At 44.4% G+C, this 22,169-nt stretch overlaps 1 protein-coding gene across 1 annotated transcript in view; it reads right to left on the reverse strand.

The window, feature by feature from the left end:
* The window catches only part of LOC144391337 (uncharacterized), an 82,497-nt gene extending 72,549 nt beyond the window's left edge, over nucleotides 1-9,948 (reverse strand). Inside the window, exons 1-2 of the mRNA XM_078097957.1 lie at nucleotides 9,894-9,948; nucleotides 9,196-9,279 (exon numbers count right to left, since the gene is read on the reverse strand). Of these exons, the coding sequence (XP_077954083.1) occupies nucleotides 9,196-9,279; nucleotides 9,894-9,948 (139 nt within the window). The remainder of the gene's footprint in view (nucleotides 1-9,195; nucleotides 9,280-9,893) is intronic.
* Between the last annotated feature and the right edge of the window lie 12,221 nt (nucleotides 9,949-22,169).

The following is a 22,169-nucleotide window of genomic DNA, read 5'->3' on the forward strand; positions in this document are numbered from 1 at the left end:
CCTCCACCGCCCCCCACCCACGACCCCTTCTTTCCATCCCCGGTTCGACATGCCACCCCTCCATCACCCCAAAGCCTCCAGCCGCCCCCTCGACCATCCCTCTGCCACCCTCCTAGCACACGTCTGTGCGTCTCCTGGGAAACAAGCTCCAGTTGGTGCATGCTGAGCTCAGACGGACACACACACACACACACACACACGCACGCACGCACACACACACAAAATACCACTTCAGCGGAGTGAAAGACCTGAGAAACGGCATTTGGACACAGGGAGCGAGAAAGAAAGCGAGGAGGAAGAAAGAGAGTGATCACCTCTAATAAAACGGTCCTTTACAATCCTGTTATGCTTATTCGGCTTGATACGGGTACATTCAGGGGAAATAATTAAAAAGTGTATAGCGTACATTAACATTGGATTTGACAGCAGACAGGTGGCTGGCTGGGAGCAGATCTTGCGGACAGAGGGAGAGAGGGACTGAATGAGCGGTAGAAGAAAGATCATTCCGGTCCATGAACTTAAATTTTACCACTGAACTCACAGACTTTTAGTCTTACAGTTAATTACAGTAAATGAGTTGAGAGACAATAGCAACAATTTCCGATCAAACAAATAACTATCAAGCAAAAAAAATAAATCAGCAGTAAAATAAATAAATCCAGTTTTTGCAAACTTTGAGGATTGTACTTTCACATTTGCATTACTGTATATTTAGTAACTTTAGTTTTGACTGTTCAAATGGTTCAAAACAAGCAATTTGTTAATATCCGCTTTATTGGCATTTTGTCCTTGTATATAACATTTTTCAACAATAGACACATTAAATTAATCCATCCATCCATCTTCAAAGCCGCTTATCCTTCATACAGGGTTGTGGGGGCCTGGAGTCAATCCCAGCCGACATCGGGCGAGAACATCAAATTAATGACCAGTATATAAAGGTGGAAAACTGTATTCTTAATACAAAACATTCCAGCTGCAGCTCTACATCTGCATACAACACAAAGTATCTATCGCATGACCCACAGTGAGGCGTCCATTAAGTCACTCATGCCACCCGCTCCAGTGTCTGCTGCACACAAAGCACCACAGTGTGGTCACTCACGGCGGGTGCAAATGGGATGACATAATGGTGTTTTCCATCCCGACCCGTGCTGAACTACGGTGTATTTTATGTGGTACTTACTGGGCTCGTGCCCGTTTTTGTCAATTTTACACAGGACGCGGTGCTTCTGTCCTGCTCGCCTTCTTTCCCGCCTCACAAAGTGACAGACGGGCAGCTCCAGGACGGACCGACCGCCACGTTGGTTTCCCCTTTTGTGTTGCCGCGCGGCCATTTCTAAGCAACAATTTGGCAATCTCATTTGAAAGCGGCACATGTTCGTCGCGTGTGAATGGCTCGATTGAAGGGCCGGGCGCGCGACCCTACCTAGTGGCACATTCACTCGGCACACAGCACATGTGCAAAGAGACGCCCGCCGAGCCGACAAGAGACCCTTTTTTTTTTTGGAAAACATTTACCGAAAAGGACTTTATTCTAAACGGGGAACCACCGGCTATGAAAAGTAGAAAAACGTTGAGCGGCGCAACCGTGTAATTCCAACGGTTCAAGTGCTGCCTGGAAATTAAAATAAATCTGAATGCCGCCTCTCCTGCTCTCGTCCACGGGGGCTGTCGGACTCTGCAGCTGAGCGGCCCGGGGGAAGACACATGGGTCTGGAGGCAGAAGCTCAGGGAGTCTCGATGCCTTGCTCCTGCATTTGGAACCACTTATCACAAATTCCTCCTTCTTGGCAGCAATACAGCTTCCTCTCTCTCGCTCTCCCCCTCTCTCTCGCTCTCCCTTTCCTCTTTTCATTATTGCTGGCAGTAGAACTGTAGTCTACATTCTGCACTAATTAACAGGCTTGAGAGAAAGACCACCAAACCGGTGAACCGGCACACTCAAAGCACGCTTACAGCAAGACCCTCGTTTCATTCTCTGCCCGTCCCCCTAAAGGGTGTGTGTTGTGTTCAAGGTCCTGTCGCGTTAGTCAACACAACTTTTCAGGCTAAGATGGAGCTCCGCATAAAGTTGAGACCGCACACACATATGTGCACAGTTACACACACACACACACACACACACACACACAGTGAAAATGATCTATGCCCTTGGCATTGACCCTGATACTAACTTGGGTGGCAGCTAGCCTTGCAGTGAAAGCTTGCTGTGTGTTATCAGAGTATACGAATAAACAACTGCAAAACATCCGCATGTGCCGGGTTGGCAGCTCTCCCCCCGAGTGAACAATTAAACATGTTTATTTTAGTTTGTGGCCTGGGTCGGACGTACACTTCACCCGGTCCATTAGTCAAGCGTGGTATTTTTGGGACATTAAACTATGTGTTAGGACTGAAATTGGAACGTGGGGAAACCTGACTGGATTTTTGTGTATTGAACTAAAGACATTATCAATTGTAAAACCAATCCGGACCTCTAGTTCATCATCTCGGTCTTATTCTGAATCACAAATCCATGTCAACCTCTATCAACATCTATAACCCTGTTAAAATGAACGACTTTAATGTCAGCCTGGATTACAGCGGCTCGACACTAAGGGGTTAATGAGAAAATAGTAGGTTTTTATCATTAGTTCACAATTCAATACTATGAATGTATGGTCCGTGATTGGGCAATGTGTGACGAGGCAAATAAATGTTGCAGTAGTTACAGTGTAGCAAAAGTCGGGGTACTTTTTTTAGTTTTTGCATTGAGCAGCGTCATTGGCACATCTGAGAGAGCAGCCGGGTGTCAGATTGAGGATTCTCTAGATGGAAAATTTGTGTTTTCCATCGCGCCATTGTATTTCTTTCTCATGGAAACCAGCACAGGAATATTGAAGAAGGTCATCGCGCAAACACACACACACATAAGCATATACACTGGAATTTACACATACACACAACTACTCTGCGTCAAAAACCTCCAGCCGCCCGGGTCCGGAGCATCAATCGAGTCTGTGTTCGTTCTCCTCACCCTCCTAGTCTGCCATCTTCAACCACCAACATCCACATAATTTGTCACGGAGCAGCGCAACCTAAAGCTGGGCAAGCTGCCTTTAAAGTGCTCTTAAATTAAAATTAGGTGTACGTGCTCCCCTTTGGATTCTACTGTGCACCAAACAGTCTGAACCTTCCCCCATCTTCCCTCGGGGGAAATGACTGAATAAGGGGGCAGAGTGGGAAGGTCACAGGCTGTCTCAAACTCTTGTCAAAGAAGTCAATTCTTAGCATTTCTGAAATGCCTTGATCGCCAATGTTTCACTCATTAAATTGCCAGGCACAGAAACACAACTGCGGGCAATTTACAAACGAGGAGGACCATGACGCTGTGAGAGAAGATGACAGTGGGCACCTTTATCTGAGAAAATCCACAGCCCAGACATATAAAACAAGGGGCGAGGACTGAAGAACGAAAGAATCTCAGGAAGACAGTGGGTCCAGTTTGTCTCGTCTCCCAAAGAGATGCTCTGGCATCCCGTTGATCACAGTCATCCTGAGTAGCAGCAAGGGGACAGCGGGAGGACAGAGGAACAGGACTTCTGGACCGCAGCAGGGCGAGCGGCGCTGGTGGGGCCGGCCGGCGCATTGTTCTGGGAGGCGAAGCAGGAGGGCATCGCGGCCCCCGGGGCCGACCGCTAGCCACGCGCTCCCTCACCGGAGGGCCCGCGTGAATTATTACATTTGGTTCTGTTATCTTTCATCATGGTTCATTATGGACGGACAATTGAGATTCGAGAAGGAGGCAACATGCTCAGGGGTGCGTCGCCCCCCTCCGCCCCCTTCCCTCCCCCCAGATGCCCTCGGAGAGAGAGAGAGAGAGAGAGAGAGAGAGAGAATCCCCGCACTCTCCGCCGAAAAGGACCGAGGAGGATGGACAAAAAACACATTGTCCGTGGATTTAAAAAGGAGGCTTATGGCTGCTATGAAGGGGGGAAAAAAAGTGTTTTTGAGAAGGAGAGAAGAATGAATCTGCCCGCTGATGCACGCTCAATGAGATGTACGCTGGCAGAGCCATAGAAAAGAAGTGTGAATTGAAAGGGATGGAATCTGAAGCAAATGACACTCGAGTGTTTGGAAAATAACTGACAGCTGCACAATGGGACACCAAAACAGGCCGCAATCGGGACACCAAAACAGGCCGCAATCTGCCCACAGATGAAAAGACAGGGGCTTGAATAGAAGTGCGGCCAAATACATACAGAGATACTGTCCATTAATAGCAGAAGTGGATAAATAGACAGCCGTGAAAATGGATATGAAGGGTGAGGTTTTGCTCTGATAAATTAACCCGACAAAAGAGACAACTACAAAGAATTTGTGAAACAATTAGGCTTTCTCGCTTTAAGTTCAACTGCCACAAGGACGCCCGGCAAGTTTAGACCTCGAGAAATTTTATATACCGTTGACAAAAACATTCACTTTCAAAACAAACAAAACAGAGACGAAATGTCACTTAAACATTTAAGTCGTGAGGAGTCCAGAAGGGGACATCGGTATTGTTAGAACTCATCGCAGCTGATTTCGAACCTCAAAGTGTGAATAAGTGCAGTATCCCTGAAACAACGAGCGATCCAGGAAAAAAATGCACGCGTTCCGGTATAATCGCAGCAGCCTCGCTTTGTCATACGTGTCTGGGAGGTGAGTATCAGAACATACTCCTCTTGTCACTCGCTGCTCTCTGCATAACATAGACATTTTCCATTCTGTCAGCGAGAGGCGGCGAGCACACTGGCTCCTTCTAGGCTCAGCCGCCACTTCATTAAATGACTTCAGACTCTTGGCAAGGTCGGTGGGGAAAAGTCTGTATTAGCTGTTTGTGAGATCCACGGTGGGTGACCAACAAAGGCCATATTTGTTCCCCGGATGTTTGGAGAGAGACTGACAGAGGAGCGTGTTGGGAATAAAAGAAGGACAGGTGCAGATAGAGACCCAGACCCACACTGGGAAGTCTGTTCTTTTTATTTACAATAAGTCTTCTAAAACCAATAAAAAAACAGGTACACAAACTGATCAACACATGGTACTGAGAACGACGCCAAAAAGGGACACAGCTGTCTGCACAGCTGTACAGACGATCAATCGGATCGACCAGAGGTGCCAGTTCTAAAGTCTACCTTGTTTTTTACCTTTCCCCAATCTGCTGGATTTATTTGTTCTAATTAAGCAAGTTTGGGCCCCTTGCTTTCACATATTAACTCATTAATCTTGTTGTGACAAGGAGGAAATTGGCCGATTATCCCTCAGAAAAAACAAAAAGAAAACAATTTCTTTCAACGCCAGGAGGTCAGATACGTTTATACCAACACATAAAAAAATATAAAAAAATATTTTTGGACAAGTATGCACAATGCATCATATTTGAGTCACTGTATATTCTGGTTTTCCACATTGGGTGAGTTGTTATGGTGTGCGCTGAGCCATGAGCGGGGTTCAGCCTCGCGCTCCCTCTTGTTGAGTGTGTCAACACCAATTATTGAGATCAAACTTGTGTGTTTGCGGTTGGGGGGGTATTGCGATTGTTCGGGCCTCCTGTAATCCCTGCCCCCAGCCTGCCCGCACCCCGCACGCATAAATGTCCCCATGTGACGGTACTTCGGTCCTGACCTCCTCCACCGCTTCGCCACGATGACACAAAGCTCTTTTTTTACTTGAAACTCTTCTTTGAAACACCGGAAGAAGTTTGCATTCAATTAAAAGTACCCCACAAAAAAGGTGCGTGCGTGCACACACACACACACACACACACACACACACACACACACACACAAACACCCTGCCACTAACCTTAAGATGACCCCCGGGCATCCTGAGCCATCCACCACATTACACGAGGGGATTTGGAGCACAAAATGAAGAAATAACACCAAGCAACACTGTGTCTCAGTTATTTTCACCGTGAGGTTTTATTCTCGAAAAATGTGGGGAGTTTCAAAATACTACATCCTTCCTGCAGTACAAGAGCATTCTGAATAGCTCTCTGTGTCTTTAATTAGGCTCTTCTACCTTTTTATCAGGGTTTTGTCCGTCTCTCTCTCTCTCTCTCTCTCTCTCTCTCTCTCTCTCTCTCTCTCTCTCTTTTTCTATGGAGCTCTCTGTCTTTCACACACACGATGGCGTTTCATCCTATAACTGAAGTGGAAGCTCTCATCACATGGACGCACACTCATGTCACATTAAGGTCATATTGTAAGCGTCTCTGGAGTTCATCAGCTTGACTCGTCTGCTCTCTGGTGGAGATGCATCAGAACCACAGCAACGGCAGTATCTTCTAGCACTGCACTCTAAATAAATCATTAAATAAGTTTGTCATTTTGTTGTGAATTTTCAGCGCTTCATCCAGAGCTTTCTGCTATACAATATGATGAACTCACGTTCAGAATAACTTGAAAACTAATATCTGTAAAATGACCTGTAAAATGACCTGTAATCTATGTTTTTTGATTCATATTGTACTTGCACAACCTTTCCTGACCACTAGAGGTCAGCGTTCTGTCATATATGAACTGCGGCCCGGACGGACGCCACGGCCACGTTATCACACTCTGACACTGACAACCGAAAGCAGAATGATGAAAATCCGTCCAATGCAGCTTCCTCATCCGATAATTCAAAAGTCACAATTGCGCCGGTAGGGCTCGCATGCAAAGATCCGTCACTGGGACCTTGAGCACCCAACCGGGATCTACCGATTAAATCAACGAACCCTTCTGCCCTGCGTTGATGACAGTGCAGTAACAAATACTGCCGCCCCACCCCCTTTCCCTCTGGAACGCTCTCCCCAAGACTGCACTGACCCCTCCACATTCAAAACACAAATCAAGACTCTTCAGAACCGCTTTTAATGGATGACTGCGTGTCCTGTGTGTGTTCGCTATTTGCTTGGTTTTATTTATTTACAGCTCAGCTTTTAGCATATTATATAATGTTTTATTAAAGTGACTTTAAGCATTTGGAAAAGCGCTAAATAAATTAAATGTATTATTATTATTATTGTTGTTAAGGAGAGCTCAGATATTACTCACCTGTATATCATACCTTTAATAAAGCAAATTATCATTATTATATAAAATCGTTAAAAAAAAATAAAGCGGCTGATTTAACGTGTAAACTGTGTCGCTTGCGTTCCTGCAGTATTTACGCTGGCATAATCAGCTTTGCCAGGCCGGGACGCCGTTCCTGCCCAACAGCTGCGAATCTCAGAGTTGATCCTGGTCCAACTCTATAGTAGACACATCCGGACATACAGTCGGACACATGCTCTGCCTCCTCCTCCTTTTCTTCCTCCACCTCCTCCTCGTACTCCTCCTCCTGCTGCTGCTGCACTTGAAAACATGCCAGGAGGCCTCTGCTAAAAAGAAAAACCTTTTTCATTTCCAACCTTGTGTCCGAGTTCTACTCCAAGGCTTTTTCTTTGTTGACCAACGGGCTCCGCGCACATTTCCCAAAGTCTAACAGTGACGGTGGGGAGTCAGTGGGAAAAAACTCACAGTTTTAGTTTGGCTTGGCTGCAGAGTTACATTCTTCAGACACAGATTTTTGGAGGACAGATAAATCCCCCCCCCCCACAATGAGCGTCTCTGAAACGTGTCGACCACGTTGCAACTCCTGTAAAAGATGGTTTGGGCAAGAATAAATACAGTGCCGCTCACACGCATACCTCTCTATTCTGCTTTCCTGCAGCATGAACAGCGCCGAGCCAAAGACGACTACAGCAGCATCCTCTCAGCGCAGCTGCATGGCGCATTTAAAGCAAATCAAAAACCACCAAAACACAGCAGCTGGCCTCCCAGCGCCGACATACGCCTTCGTGTTTTCGGGAAAAGCCCGACAGGAACCGATGACGTCAGCGTGTCACGTCGAACACGGGACACTGGGGGAGCGGCGAGAGCAGCGAGACGTGAAGCAAACAAATATGTTCCCGATGCGAGGAGTCATCGAGATGACTTAGAGGTTAGAGATTTGGGATTTCAGCTGAACTCCGACTGAACTGCGGTGAAAAAAAAAAGAAAGTTACACACAAATCAATCTGATCAAACCAGAGCTGAAAATATTATTCCATGAGAAATAAATGTATATAAATATATAGATATTTATTATGTACTGCTTTCAAACCACCATGTCTATACACACAAACACACATCTATGTAGATATAACTATTTATCCAATCCCCAGCTCAGAGTTTGTGTCAGTTGTTGTGTCAGTTTACATCTAGAACAATGTAGATACCAAAAATACGTGGCAGAGCTAAAAATGTGGCTGTTTGTTTGTCGAATAGGTAGAAGAGTAGAGAGGGAAGGAACCATTTGTCCAACATGGAAACAAAGAGCTCAGTACAATCGAGGTGAAAAACAAAAACAAAACAGGAAACTGCCACAGATGAACTCAAATGAAATCATGTGGACGTGGGCGTCACATTTACAGAGAAGATACAGCAGAGACACTGGTGAGGGCATGCAGCCCCCCCCCCCCCCTCTCTGACAAAACCTCAGCTTCAGTTCAGCCAATCTGACAGGAAGCTTTCCCCTCCCCCTTCTTCCTCAACCACTCCTCCAGCAGCGGAAATGTAGAGCATGCAGATGTTGACCTTCCACAAGAAAGTCGTGCCCACATCCGCTGAGAATGAAAAAAATTCTGTAATCCATGTTCAGACTGACAGTAAAACAACGGGCGCGTTTACAGCGCTTTAAACTTTCAGCACCGCTGGAGGTCACAGAGAAGGAAGGTGTGACGGTGGGAAGAAATATTTCAAAACAGATCCGATTTAAAAGGCTCGTCTACTGATGAGCTGCTTTCAAAATATCTGCCAAACAGGGTGACGGATCTTTCAGCGGTCTAGTTTGAAGCGAACCACACTGCGACAATAAGACGTAAGACGAAAGAGACGTATGACTTATGACGTGTCTCGGGAGACCGTTGTGACGTCACGCATGGTTAGAAGTCGGCCTTTCAGTGGAGCCTGACGCAGGCTTTCGTTTCATAAACACAAACAAACATCGTTTTGCACCAGCACCGCTGCTGCTACTTCCACTACTACCACGACTACTACCACTACTACTACTACTACTACGAGTCACGAGGACACGCATATAACGCTCAGCACACACTTTTTTTTTAATAGGAAAACGCGAGCAAACCAAAGTGTGTCTCACCTGTTTGGCAGCAGCACCGTCGCGCCCTCCCGTAGTAAATACAGCCGACGCGCTTAAAAGCAGCGTGGGAGTTGTTTACAAAGTCTCAGGCTCCGCCCCGCGCCTCGGCCCGGTGACCGAGGCGCGGGGCGGAGCCTGAGATTCCTGGAGTCAGACACCAACATGAAGTTGGAAGAAGTTCAGCCCCTCGAAGGTTTAACACGACGAAGGAAAAAGTGGAAACGGGGAGTGTATGTTCATGTTTCCCGTAAGTAACAATCACAACCTTCTGAATCACGTTAGACACAATGAAAGATTGTGAAGACACCTCATGGTCTACACACCGACATGTGTAGATGAGCCATGCAATCATGCAAATGTCTGCAAAAAACGGTTCACTTAAGCAGTATTAATAGTTTTTTAGAATTTACAGTGGCATGTAAATTCCTGAAGGAAGCAAAATCAAAAGCCTTTGCCATGAGGCTCTTTTCAAGCTGTCAGGTGGGGACTCGCACATTGTGATGGTTCCTCGCCACACATAACACTAGACGTCTTTATTAACAAAAAAAATCTGTTTTAATTTTTTTTTAAATCCTGCCCCGCCTCAGGCATTCGGTAAGAACAGGATATCATCCAGGGATTGGACTTCCAGAAGCCCCACACCAGCAATTTTTTCTTTTTTTTCTCTGCTTTCCAGATCATTACACATTAATTCACACCGTGACCCCTTGACCCCTGATGCACATCTTTAAAGGACATGACGGCAGCTATCATCATGTAACCTCCTGGTGCGAAACAACTTCCCGAGAGGTTAGAGGTGTTAGAGGTGATCAGTGATGAAATTCTACTGGACATGCTGCCAGGAAAGCTTTTATAAAAAACAGAAAAGTGGCCGCGATCAGCAAATGCATGGGACAACAAACAGAGACAAATCCCTAAAGACAATCAGTACGCCAATACAAATGTTCTTTATGTCAGTGTCACTGAAGTTTCTTTTACTTTTGCAAGCACATCCTAAACTGCATTTTGCAATACGTGATTGAGCTTATTCATTTAAAGATGTCGCCTGTATTTCTGGTGTGTGGAAAGATGGATGTGGAACATGGTGAGTGTATTACAGCGGCGGATTAAACACAACAGATTCCTTTCAATAGACAAAATATTAATTCTGAGCACTAAATGTTTTTGGAGAGGGGAATGAAACACAGAAATTCATGGCCAAACCTTTCAGAGGTTTTGTGAATCTCTCTTCTGCTCTGCCTTAATGTGGTTTATCAAGGGTCGACACACAGATTTAATCAAAAAGAAAATTCAAGCACTCTAAGGGGATTTTCCTTGCACACGTGTGGCATTGTGTGACAATTTGTATGTGTCTAGATGTAGGCAGGAGTTCATACTTCCTCCGTTATGGTTGAGGGACCAATTTCCTCCACAATATCGCATTGAAAAACTAAAGCATGCACGGCAAATACAAAAAGTATTAGTTGTTGCCTCGTGGTGAACATGCTCAACCCGTTTTACTGAGTTATTATAGAAAGTCTTTTTGTGGATCTTGGTGGAGAAAACAGTCGTTTCAGTCGCCGCTGTTTTCAGCCAAAGAAAATTCCACATTCAGTCAGCAATCGTCCTCCTAATGAAAAACACTTTGCTTGATGTTGACTTGCTGTGCTGCTTCTGTATACAGAGAAAGGAGAGTTACACCTACAGTCCACCGTGTCCTTCATAAGAGCTCACCAAAAAAAAGGAAAGAAGAGATGTGAAGAAATAAATTCATCCATTTCATAAATATTGATATAATACAGCTTATAAATGACAACAATATGTCTTTTGTTGTGTTCAAAAATGAAGAAACGCCGGACGGACAGAGGTCATTGCTGATCAAAAGGTTAAAATCAAATGTATTTAATAAAGGAGATGGCGTTGTGGTAAAAAGAACATCTCAGCTGAGGAGCCGCTGGTCTCAGAAACCAACAGGCCCCAGGTCAGTCCTTTGACCATCCCTAGTGCCCGTCTGTCGTCTCCACCAGTGAACTCGAGAACAATGGTTCCTACAGGTATTTATAACAATGCTTAAAGGTGTGAAAGTCAGTGTCCACACCTCTGGGAGTGGTCTTCTGGTGAGTTCAATGTAACTCGGATTTCGAATGGCCCATAGTCAATATCAGTTGTTGTTCAAGTATTACATGCATGCATTCCAGTTGATTACATTACATCAAATACAATCATAACTCTACATTGGTATTATTCTATTACAGTTGCAGATTTACAGTGGTTTTACAATATTGTCATTACTTTATTGATTACACAGTTTCAGAATCATGGCTGTATTCTGGTGTACACTATATGCATTTTTATTAATTTTATGAACCGGGTCGTATATTTGTTTCTAATATCCTACAATCCATCCCTTTACACCAATTTTGGTGTAAAAACCAATCAGAGGGATCGGTTCATCAAATTCCTCAGTTTTGTCAGATGTGTCGTCTCTATTTGTTTAGCATAACGTTCGATCCAATATGACACGCTTGATCCAACACATTCTAATCATAAGATGTGCCTCTGGACACACCTTGTTAACTTGTACCTGGCACAGAACAAAACTCCCTCGAAAACCCTTTTTGGGAATAAAACGAGGAAGAAATCTGTCGGAGAGATTGAAAGATCTTCTCCCAGGATTTAACATTTCATCACGGATGTCATGTGTACAGTATAAATTGATACAGGACATTCATTTAATAAAACCTAATAGCATCATGGGGCTGGTCTTCTTGAATGGGTGCGGTGGTTATGACTAATAATAAGAGTCCTAATATAGAGGATGCAACAGCATCCAGCTAGGAATAGAATGCTGGCCATAATGGAGACTGTTATCACAGAAATAAACAATTGTTTGTATTTACTAAATCATGAGTCCAATAAACCTGAGAAGCGGTTGTCCATGTCACTGTTCTCTGCTGGTTCTTAGTGAGAGCTTTCAGCAGTGGTTCACCTCCATTTGTGTGTGAGGGTGTTTTCTCGATCATTCTCAAGATCTCTTATGCTAAATGGTTGTTGTCCATGGGGCAGTGTTTGTAGAGGGGCTTGGAAACTTGGGAGTGTCTGTACTGGAAATCCATGGCTCTGATGTGACCCAATGGGTCTGAGGTTATGTCTGTGCTGGGCTGTCAATGTCCCCCATTAGTGTGAGGTGGTCTTGGAACTGTGCTGTCCCTCAAAAGGGAGACTGGAAGGTTGCTTGGACCCTTTCTGAATCGGTCCTAGTCTTGCTTCTGGTCTCCTAGAACGATGCTTGTCTTGCTTCTGGTCCGGCTCTGCGGTGCTGGTTCTGATGCTTCCTCCTGGTCCTGCACGGTGGTCAAGCAGACTCTGGGCTGAGGAAGTCCTTCCTCTCAGCGAGATGACGGTTGTTTGGTCACTGCTCACGGTTCCTTTGGCGCCGCTCAGGTTGTTGACAGGTGGTCTCTCCTCTTCTGTGTCATGTCTCTCTGCTCCAGCAGGGCTAGAGGTGCGTCTTCCAGATCCTGTGTATGACTTGCAACTAATTAGACACCCCCCAGGTATTCCCATAGCTTCCATTCTACTGATGTGGCTTTTAGGTTAACGTAGTTTATCAATTATTGGTGATGCATTCCTGTCTGTTGTTCACTGTGTCTATAGTTATGTTTTGTTTAATCGGGACAATACTGTTATCTTATTAAGTACGACCCAACGGAAAGGTGAATCTCTTTCACCGTCCGACCAGATGTTCAATGTGAATATGTCTATTTACTATATAGTTCTATATCAGGGAAATGTTTGGACATTATAAATCAAGAACCTTGATCTCTTGTTCTCACAATAATATCAACCGTGTGGATTTGCTCGTATATCTCAATCATTTTTAGCATGGATTTAAATGAGGGGTTTCTGTCCCTTTCCTTAATCTGAAAGTTGTGTGGTAATAACTTGTACAAAAACTAAAGTGTTTGTGGGATTATGGTTGAGTGTATACTTCCTCTTGTTATCAAAGGCTTGGTCAGGCGACACGTAGTGGTCGTCATTGACGTGTGATTGAGATCCACTCTCTTCTTGATCCTGAGAATCTCGCAGGTCCTGTGACCAGACTGATCGGGGGATCCGAGGTGTTGGAAAATCAGGATTCCCTGGTCAGCTGTTGAATAGAGAAGCACAATGGGGTGCCTACGTGTGTGTGTGTGTGTGTGTGTGTGTGTGTGTGCTCTTCCCAGGTGTTCCTCCTCCGTTATCTATATCTTTCTTTTAGTAATTTCTTTTGTTAAGTTTTCCTATCGTTCAATTTGGAAAAATATTTCTATATCTACATCCCTCCTGTTGAGGCATGTGTTATTTCAACACATGTCTCAAAATAAATGGGTCATAATCAGCATCAGGTCAGCTTCAGACTTCTTTGCATTGTCTCAAAGTTCGATGCTGGCTGGCGAGCTCTTCCTTTAAATTGAAAAACAGAAATTAAGAAAACAACAGTCCCTATGCAGTGATAGAGAAAAATGATTAAAGCATGATACACAGAATATTTGCATTCAAACAGTGTGTGTGGTTTTCGAATTCTGATCCGGGACTCTGAGACTATGTTACTCTCAACAGAACCCCTGTAAAAATAGTAATGCTTATCCCGTTTGTTGTTGTATTGGGAGACCTGCTAAGTCCCTCCTGTTGGTCAGCTGTCTGCACCCTTTGACCTCTGCATCTTACCAAGGTCTTATCCCGTTTGTTGTTGTATTGGGAGACCTGCTATGTCCCTCCTGTTGGTCAGCTGTCTGCACCCTTTGACCTCTGCATCTTACCAATCCGTTCGCTGCTTCCTCCTTTTCTCCTTGCAGCCTCTCTGGGCTCCAGGATGTGTGTGATGATCTATCACAAAAACTTCGAACAACTGTTTAACCATTTAACCTACTTTCCCAGCTTTACACTTACGTTTACCATTTACCGTACCGTCAAACACCTTATGAGTGTCTCCATCAGTTTTCAACTTCCTCTGGTCCTACTTAACTTACATTTGCTCATCAAGATCAACCATCTGTTGGCCCACTGAGGGCCCCAACCATTACAGTCAGTTCACCATTGTCTTTGTGACTTTCCATCACAATTGGACTTGCATTCTTGCATCCTCAGTCGTCAGGGCTGCAGCCGCTTTCGGGGGTTTGTTACCTGCGTTCTCTACCTGTGAACTCAAAACTCAACTCATGGTTTGTTAGTGACCTAGAACATTCATGTATTCCTAATGAAAATGGTGGATTATCAATATATAATATATAGTTACATGTTTGTATGGTTTGTTGATAAAATCATTACAGGATGATGGTCTGTAACAAAGTTTCCCAATCTGTACTGCCCTATGATCTAAAATTTGCTTCCGTCATTAAGATGCTGTATGAGATGTACCGTGCACTGTACATCTCATATCCACACTCAACAACTTGCAGCCTAAGTTTAAGAGAAAATAACAAATTATTTACAACAAGGTCTACAGATTTGGCTCAAATCACATTATTTCCCACTCATTTAAACGTCTCCCTCTGTGCTAACTATTTACATATATTCACCCACTGGACTGTTGACCGTCTCTACGTCCCTATGGGTCGCACCTCTCTCGGAACGACTCCCTTTTGTCTTACCAGACCGGCTCCACAGACAGCGTCCTGTCCTTTGTCTCTTGCCCAAGTCCCATGGGTGTGTGTGCTAATGTGCATGTTAATGTGCATCTTCAGGTGTGCTGCTGCTGTGTGTGTCTGTGTGTGGTTGCAGACTCTGATTAGAGTCTCTGTCAAACTCAGTATTTGTAAAAATGGTTAAACAATAAATGGGAAAATTGTGTTAATGTAAGCAGAGAAAAATTACATAAACGTTAAAACAAAGAATCACATAGAGCCTAAAAATAAAAAATTAATTACAAAAAAAAAGTCCATAGACCGTTTGTAATGCAAGCAAAAGTCACATGGTCATCTGTGTTTCTTCTTTTAACTGTCGCCGGCTGCCATTTTGGAAATCTCCAAAGCACATGTTCTCCACCCCTAGTAATGGTGGATAACAAGTCATTGTTATCCCCTCTGTAGACCGTGCTGAGAATTTCTTTCTCAGCCATCTTTTAACTGTTTTCTCTATTTATCTCTGCCCGCCATCTTGTAATGTTCCAAAAACATGTGCTCCGTTTTCCCCAAGACCAGGCCCCAATAAAATCCTTAATCCGACTTCATTCTTTTCTAAACATGCAACATACAATTATATACAAGTTCGTAACGTTATTCCCCGATCTCTAATGTATTGTAATTTACCATTAATTTTGCTATCTGGGTCGTTCTCCCAATTTAATTAAATGCTGACCGAGTCCCCATGACTCATGTCTTGTTTCTGCACACAATTATTCCGCAAATTTGACGGAGTCCCGTAGGCTCATTTCCGAAATATAATCTTGCTTTCTAGCCATATAGGCGTCGTCTAGTCCATACTTTATTTAATTTATTGTGATTTCTAACATAGTCTAAAAGAGGCTTATTGAGACAACCGCTAGTCGCCACTGAACGTCGAACCTCATCCCCCTCCTTTGCTCGGCAACACGATCACGGTCCCGACGCGTCACATGGGTCTTTAACTCTGTTAGAACGTTATACACCGTGCATTACGTATCCAATCTATAAATTGCGATACGTTTTCCCTCATCCGGTTGAGGCCTATACTAGGTTTTCACTCATTCCTTATTATGACCGATCGGTTAATTAACGCCACCCATTCGCTTAACGTTAACGCTACACAACCGAGCTTTGTCGGTAATACACACAGAGACGTCTAAACAAACACTATATACAATGTGCTTTTTTTATCACAACGGCCATTCAAGCTAAGAGTAAAATTATTTTTTCTCTAAAATGTAGTTTACCTCAAAACATCGTATCTTGTCCACTCACACCTAAATGTTCTATGATAAACTATACAGCATTTCGGTTTTAAAACAACTGGTTGCCGGTTACCTTTTCGATGGCGCCGTGTGAGTGAAGAAAATCGATCGCTGGGCTTTGTTCAGATCAGCTGTTCCTCCGTCCGTCCATTGCTCTCCATCACATTACATTACATTACAGGTCATTTAGCAGACGCTTTTATCCAAAGCGACTTACATTACACTTTTAAACCCATGGCTTTTTCACATTTTTGCCCGGGGAGCAATTAGGGGTTAGGTGTCTTGCTCAGGGACACTTCGACATGGAACATGGGGCAGCCTGGAATTGAACCACCAACCTTGTGCTTCCCAGCACACCTTCTCTAACCCCTGCGCCACGACGACCTTCTCTAACCCCTGCGCCCTGACGATCACGTCAGGGTCACCAAATTGTTGTGTTCAAAAATGAAGAAACGCTGGACGGACAGAGGTCATCGCTGATAAAAAGGTTAAAATCAAATGTATTTAATAAAGGAGATGGCGTTGTGGTAAAAAGAACATCTCAGCTGAGGAGCCGCTAGTCTCAGCGACCAACAGGCCCCAGGTCAGTCCTTTGACCATCCCTAGTGCCCGTCTGTCGTCTCCACCAGTGAACTCGAGAACAATGGTTCCTACAGGTATTTATAACAATGCTTAAAGGTGTGAAAGTCAGTGTCCACACCTCTGGGAGTGGTCTTCTGGTGAGTTCAATGTAACTCGGATTTCGAATGGCCCATAGTCAATATCAGTTGTTGTTCAAGTATTACATACGTCATACATACAAGCATTCCAGTTGATTACATTACATCAAATACAATCATAACTGTACATTGGTATTATTCTATTACAGTTGCAGAATTACAGTGGTTTTACAATATTGTCATTACTTTATTGATTACACAGTTTCAGAATCATGGCTGTATTCTGGTGTACACTATATGCATTTTTATTAATTTTATGAACCGGGTCGTATTTTTGTTTCTAATATCCTACAGTTTCTCTCTATTGGTGTAATTGCAGGGTAGAGCATTCAAATCTAGAAAAATAATACCACTTGAAATAATTGGCAATTTTACTCCATTTAAATGCTGTGTGTATATAGCAGCATAATGATTGTGGACAATTTCCTTCACGTAGCAGCTCCATAGCCCTCAGTCCCACCCAGACAGGTGGTCGCATGATGGCAATCAGGTCCTTTGATTGCGCTTTTTCACGGCCACCCGGCCTCTCGTAGAGACGCCGCGGAGCAGCAGCACGGTCTTTGATTGACAGTCTGGCCTCCTCGAGAGCAATGCGGTGCAAACGGTGAACAACAGAAAGGTGGTTTGCAAACACGATCCCTTCTCGATGGTTCGACGGCTTGAGGCCGCAGAGAAGAGGAGATCGCCTGGGGCGGACTTTTTTTGAGCACAAGGCGAGAAAAAATTTGTGGTTTTACCCATAACAATGACGTCTGCAAAGGAAATCAAAATCAAGATATCAAAATATTCCACTTTACTTAACATGGTAAATAGCACCAAAATCAGTGTTTGCATTTTGCCCTTTTATAAAATCTTCCGACAGAGATCTTTACATTAGCATTATAGTAATAAACTAAGAAATTCATGTGCCGTAGTTTATTTGTGAAATTGAATATATTATATAGTGTATTCTGAAAATGTTTATTTAAATTTTCCTTTAGGTGTCTACCCTGCTCCATTACATTGAATCAACCTGGTAGATTCTGACAAAATTCTCATCAAAGCACCATTATAGAGCTCTGAGAGAACATGCTCTTCCTAGTATCAGACGAATTGACTTTGAGAGAGATTAAGATCATTTACGCACACACACACACATATCTGCCCAAACACCTGGACACACACACACACACACTCACATAGACCATCCAAAAGACATGCACGCAATTACATTTTTTTTTTTAAAGTTTACTGAGTGCTGAGTCCTGCTCAGCACCGTGTAACACAGCTGTTCTGCTTATTGCTGCTGTGATTCCACCCTGCTGAGCTTCATTGTGTTTAAATCCGCCAACGCAAGTAAAGTCCATAAATTGTACTTCACAAAAGGTAAAGGTCAAGTGCTGCGCCTGCCAAACGATTCAGGCTCCAGGCCTCCGTTGGGGTCGGTGTTGAGTATTTACATTGTTACGAAGGCCAACACACACACACAGTACTTGCTCCTTGAGTCTTGAGTAGCGTAATGAGTTAAAAGTCCACGTCCGCCATCTTTCGCCTTCCCCTCGAACACACACACACACACACACACACACACTCCCCATTCCGAGTGGTGTCCAGCGCTTCCAGGTGCTGTACTTTGAGCCATATGACAGAAACCTGTTGATTTCTAACACAATACATTTTTGACTGTGATGACAGCTGGTTGTTATTGTCAGTAGTCGGATTCAAACCTTCACTGTTCACTCTCAGTGTGGAAAGGCGCTGTGACGCTTTGACACTTAAGAGTAAGAGTGAGCACCGTTTTTGAGACATTATCCACAGTTTTGTTCTTGGTTCCTGATTCAGCGACGGTGCTCCAATATCATTAACATCTGTTAATAACCCTGTTCATATTAACAAATCCTTTGTTCAATTTTCTTACCGGCCTAAAAACCAAATCCACTCGTGCCAGAAATCGACAGTAACTTTAAAGGATTTCTGAATGCTCAACTTTACGTATTGATTAGCCAGAGTGAAGGATCTGCATACTTCTTCTATCAGGTCTGAACATGCTGTTCCTTGAGCACTAAACGTTCCACATGGGGGGGCGTTCAGAGGGATGGGAGTGTGCGAGCGGGGGGGCTAAAGAACCACTCACATTGCCGTCCCGGCGTGGCTGTTTTGTGTCTTTGGCTCACGTTGGGATGCCCAAGGAGCGCTAGCAGGCTAGTTAGCGCCTGCTTAATCACCATCTCATCAGTCTGTGAAACAAACAGAGATGCTCGGTGGGCCGTAAATAAGGGCGGACCAACAGAGTGACACGTTCACTCTGTGGCAGCTAATGGAAAACACACTCCAAAAGCAAAATGTTTGATTTCGCTCATATTCTTAGTAGTTTAATCACCGCAGCTACGGAGCTATTGCAATGCATCTGTGTGTGCTTGTATAAGTCATCTGTTAATGGCGTGCCCACCAAGGACACAAGCATGCTAAATGGGAGGGAACAGAAAATCCATCACGTCTAAACCCTATGGCTCCGATGCCTGAAGTCCAACTGCAGCCATTGCCTCTCTGTTGTATCGCATTGGCTCCGGATTCGTTTTACACGCGGAGTGCAGCGCCTTCGTAAACTCACCCGCCAATTTGCAGTGGGGCACTGTTTTATTCAAAAATGAAGAAACGCCGGACGGACAGAGGTCATCGCAGATCGAAAGGTTAAAATCAAATGTATTTAATAAAAGAGATGGTGTTGTGGTAAAAAGAACATCTCAGCTGAGGAGCCGCTGGTCTCAGCAACCAACAGGTCCCAGGTCAGTCCTTTGACCATCCCTAGTGCCCGTCTGTTGCCTCCACCAGCGAACTCCAGAACAATGGTTCCTACAGGTATTTATAACAATGCTTAAAGGTGTGAAAGTTTGTGTCCACTATATGCATTTTATTAATTTTATGAACCGGATCATCAATTTGTTTCTAATATCCTACAGCACCGATGGTTCCTCAGTCAAATGTCTGCAGTGTGTAGTTTGCGGATGATTAACTCGTTGATTGCGATGTCGTGTCACAGTTTTAATCGTCAGTCTCCCACCGACCTCCAGCTCCTGTGAACAACATCACTAGTTGTTGTTTGATCCCACAGAGAGCTAATGATCTAACTACCACTTACATTTATAGAAGATCACAGTGGCAACAACTTTGGCATTTTTAAGGCCACCAAAAGATAATAAAGGAATAATTCAACATTTTGGGAAATATGTTTATTGGCTTTACAGACTGAATAGACAAAGGTAGCTTAGCGTAGCACAGAGAATATGGAGGGAGGGTGAACAGCTTGCTCGGCTGTCGTCTCTCTTTAATTGGCAGTTGAATCATGTTTAACATTTCCTCATCCTGTTTGAAAAAGTATTTAAAAAAAGAAAAATAAATATGTTATAATATGAAAAACTAACATTATATAAGGATTGGAATTCACTCCAATCTTTTTGGGCTTTCGTTCAATGGCTGATGTTTTGTGTTTGGTCACACGGTTGGTTTCTTTTATACCCAGTTTTTACCCAGAGTTTTTGTTTTGAGATATAAATGTTTCCATTGCAAAATCAACTAGTAACACAGGCTTCATACTCTCAGCATGTTCGCACGTGCATTGATAACTGTAAAGAACGTGCTTGTGTTAATTAAGCCTGCGATACTTATTTTCTAAGCAAAACAGACTGTAGTCCTCAGGATCCTGCCAGCGTGTAATATCTAAAAATACATTGCGTGTTGGTGATTGACCAAAGGTTGAGAGGATTTCCAGCTTCATTAGTCCTCAGTTCTGGGCATGCGTGGATGGCTGTGCATTTACACACCTGTTGTATATCTTCAATTAAAAGGTTGCCAGTAGCCTTCCCTTTATTGAAGCCTTGCCCTCCCCAGAGAGTTTCTACAGCAGCTCCGGCGCAGGCTTGCAGGGGTGTGTAACTGCCAGTAGGGGGAGGAACAGCATATAAAGTACACAAACAAGTCCCTGTGGAACAATTCAATTCAGTCACAGTGAATCTTCCCTCATCGCTGCGTCATTCGTCAGACGGACCGACTGCCTGCAGAGCCAAACGTGGACGCCGTATTGAACTAATGACACAGTGGGATTCTCAGGAAGAGAAAGAAGCCCTGCAGGTTCATGTTGCCACAAGCAACCAATCCACGCGTTGCATGTGGCTTCTCACAGAAAGGATTCTGAGAGGGTTCTCTTCCTTTACTGCATTTAGACTGTCAGCAACCTTTGAAGGATTCTTTTCTTTTTAATAAACAGAGTGCTTCGTCTCAGCGGGGGTTGGGGTGGGGGGGCTCCAGAGTAGCAGTGAAGCTCCGGCCTGTTCAGCCCACCCCGCTGATCCACGTGGGCTACGACGGCTCACGTGTTACATCCCCGACTCTTCAGAGACAAAACGGGGGGCAGAGAGGGCGTAGTCGGGGAGGTTGTGTCTGCGGGGTTTCTGCTGATCTTTTGTCGGCGGGCCGAGCCGGGACAAAAGGAATAAGCTGAATTAAAAACACGTACAGCGTACTCAGCGCACAAAACATCGGGTCTCAACAAAGCAGAGGTCCCAGCACCCCAGACAGCAAAAAACATCGGCACGGCTTCTATTTGCGGCCGGCGCTAAGCTGTCGGCTATAGGTGCGTCCCGCTGACGGGGAGACAACGTTAGCCGCCGATTACGTCACTCACATTCCTAGCGAGATCCGCCTGCTTCATTTTCTCTGGCGGTTGCCTCTGACTAAAGGACCGCGACCGGCTGGCGGCAAGCCGCTTTGAAATACTCTCAAAATCTTTTTGATGTGAAGGACTCAAGCTCTCCTTGTGCCATTCCAGGAAATTGCGTTGTCTTTATTTTTTTCAAACCTCAATGTTTTATTTATTTTGTCTTTATCAGTATAGTTGCTAAAGTATTAATTAGCAACCTGTAGAAATGTTTAAGACATTTTAAAAGTCCCTGAAAAAAAGAAATAAAATCCAAGCACATTATAAATGTTATTGATACAACGTATAGAAGGAACTGCAGTGTTTTTTTGTGTTCAGTAGTCTTTTGGGCGGGGCTAAGACGGTGGTGACTTTTCCCAAAACAAGGTTCGCCTTTTTCCCCCAGAGGTTATACTGTTACTACGCATGCGCAAGGGTTCTGGTCTGTGCGCGACCGTCAGTGGAACAGCTAGCTAGCAAAACAACCCAGCCCGCCAGAACGGAAGTGGATTGCATAAATGGGCGGAGTTTAGGATGTAGAGCGGAAACGGCTCATAAACTTGTCCATAGGCCCACATTTTTCCTGGCCGATGATTGGCTTTCCCGCGGGAGGGGCGGGACATGAAGCAGATGATTGGCTTTCCAGTGGGAGGGGCGGGACATGTGCATACAGTTGCCATCTTTACCGTTACGT

Source organism: Gasterosteus aculeatus, chromosome Y (genome assembly GCF_964276395.1).
Source record: "Gasterosteus aculeatus chromosome Y, fGasAcu3.hap1.1, whole genome shotgun sequence".
Lineage (NCBI taxonomy): Eukaryota > Metazoa > Chordata > Actinopteri > Perciformes > Gasterosteidae > Gasterosteus > Gasterosteus aculeatus.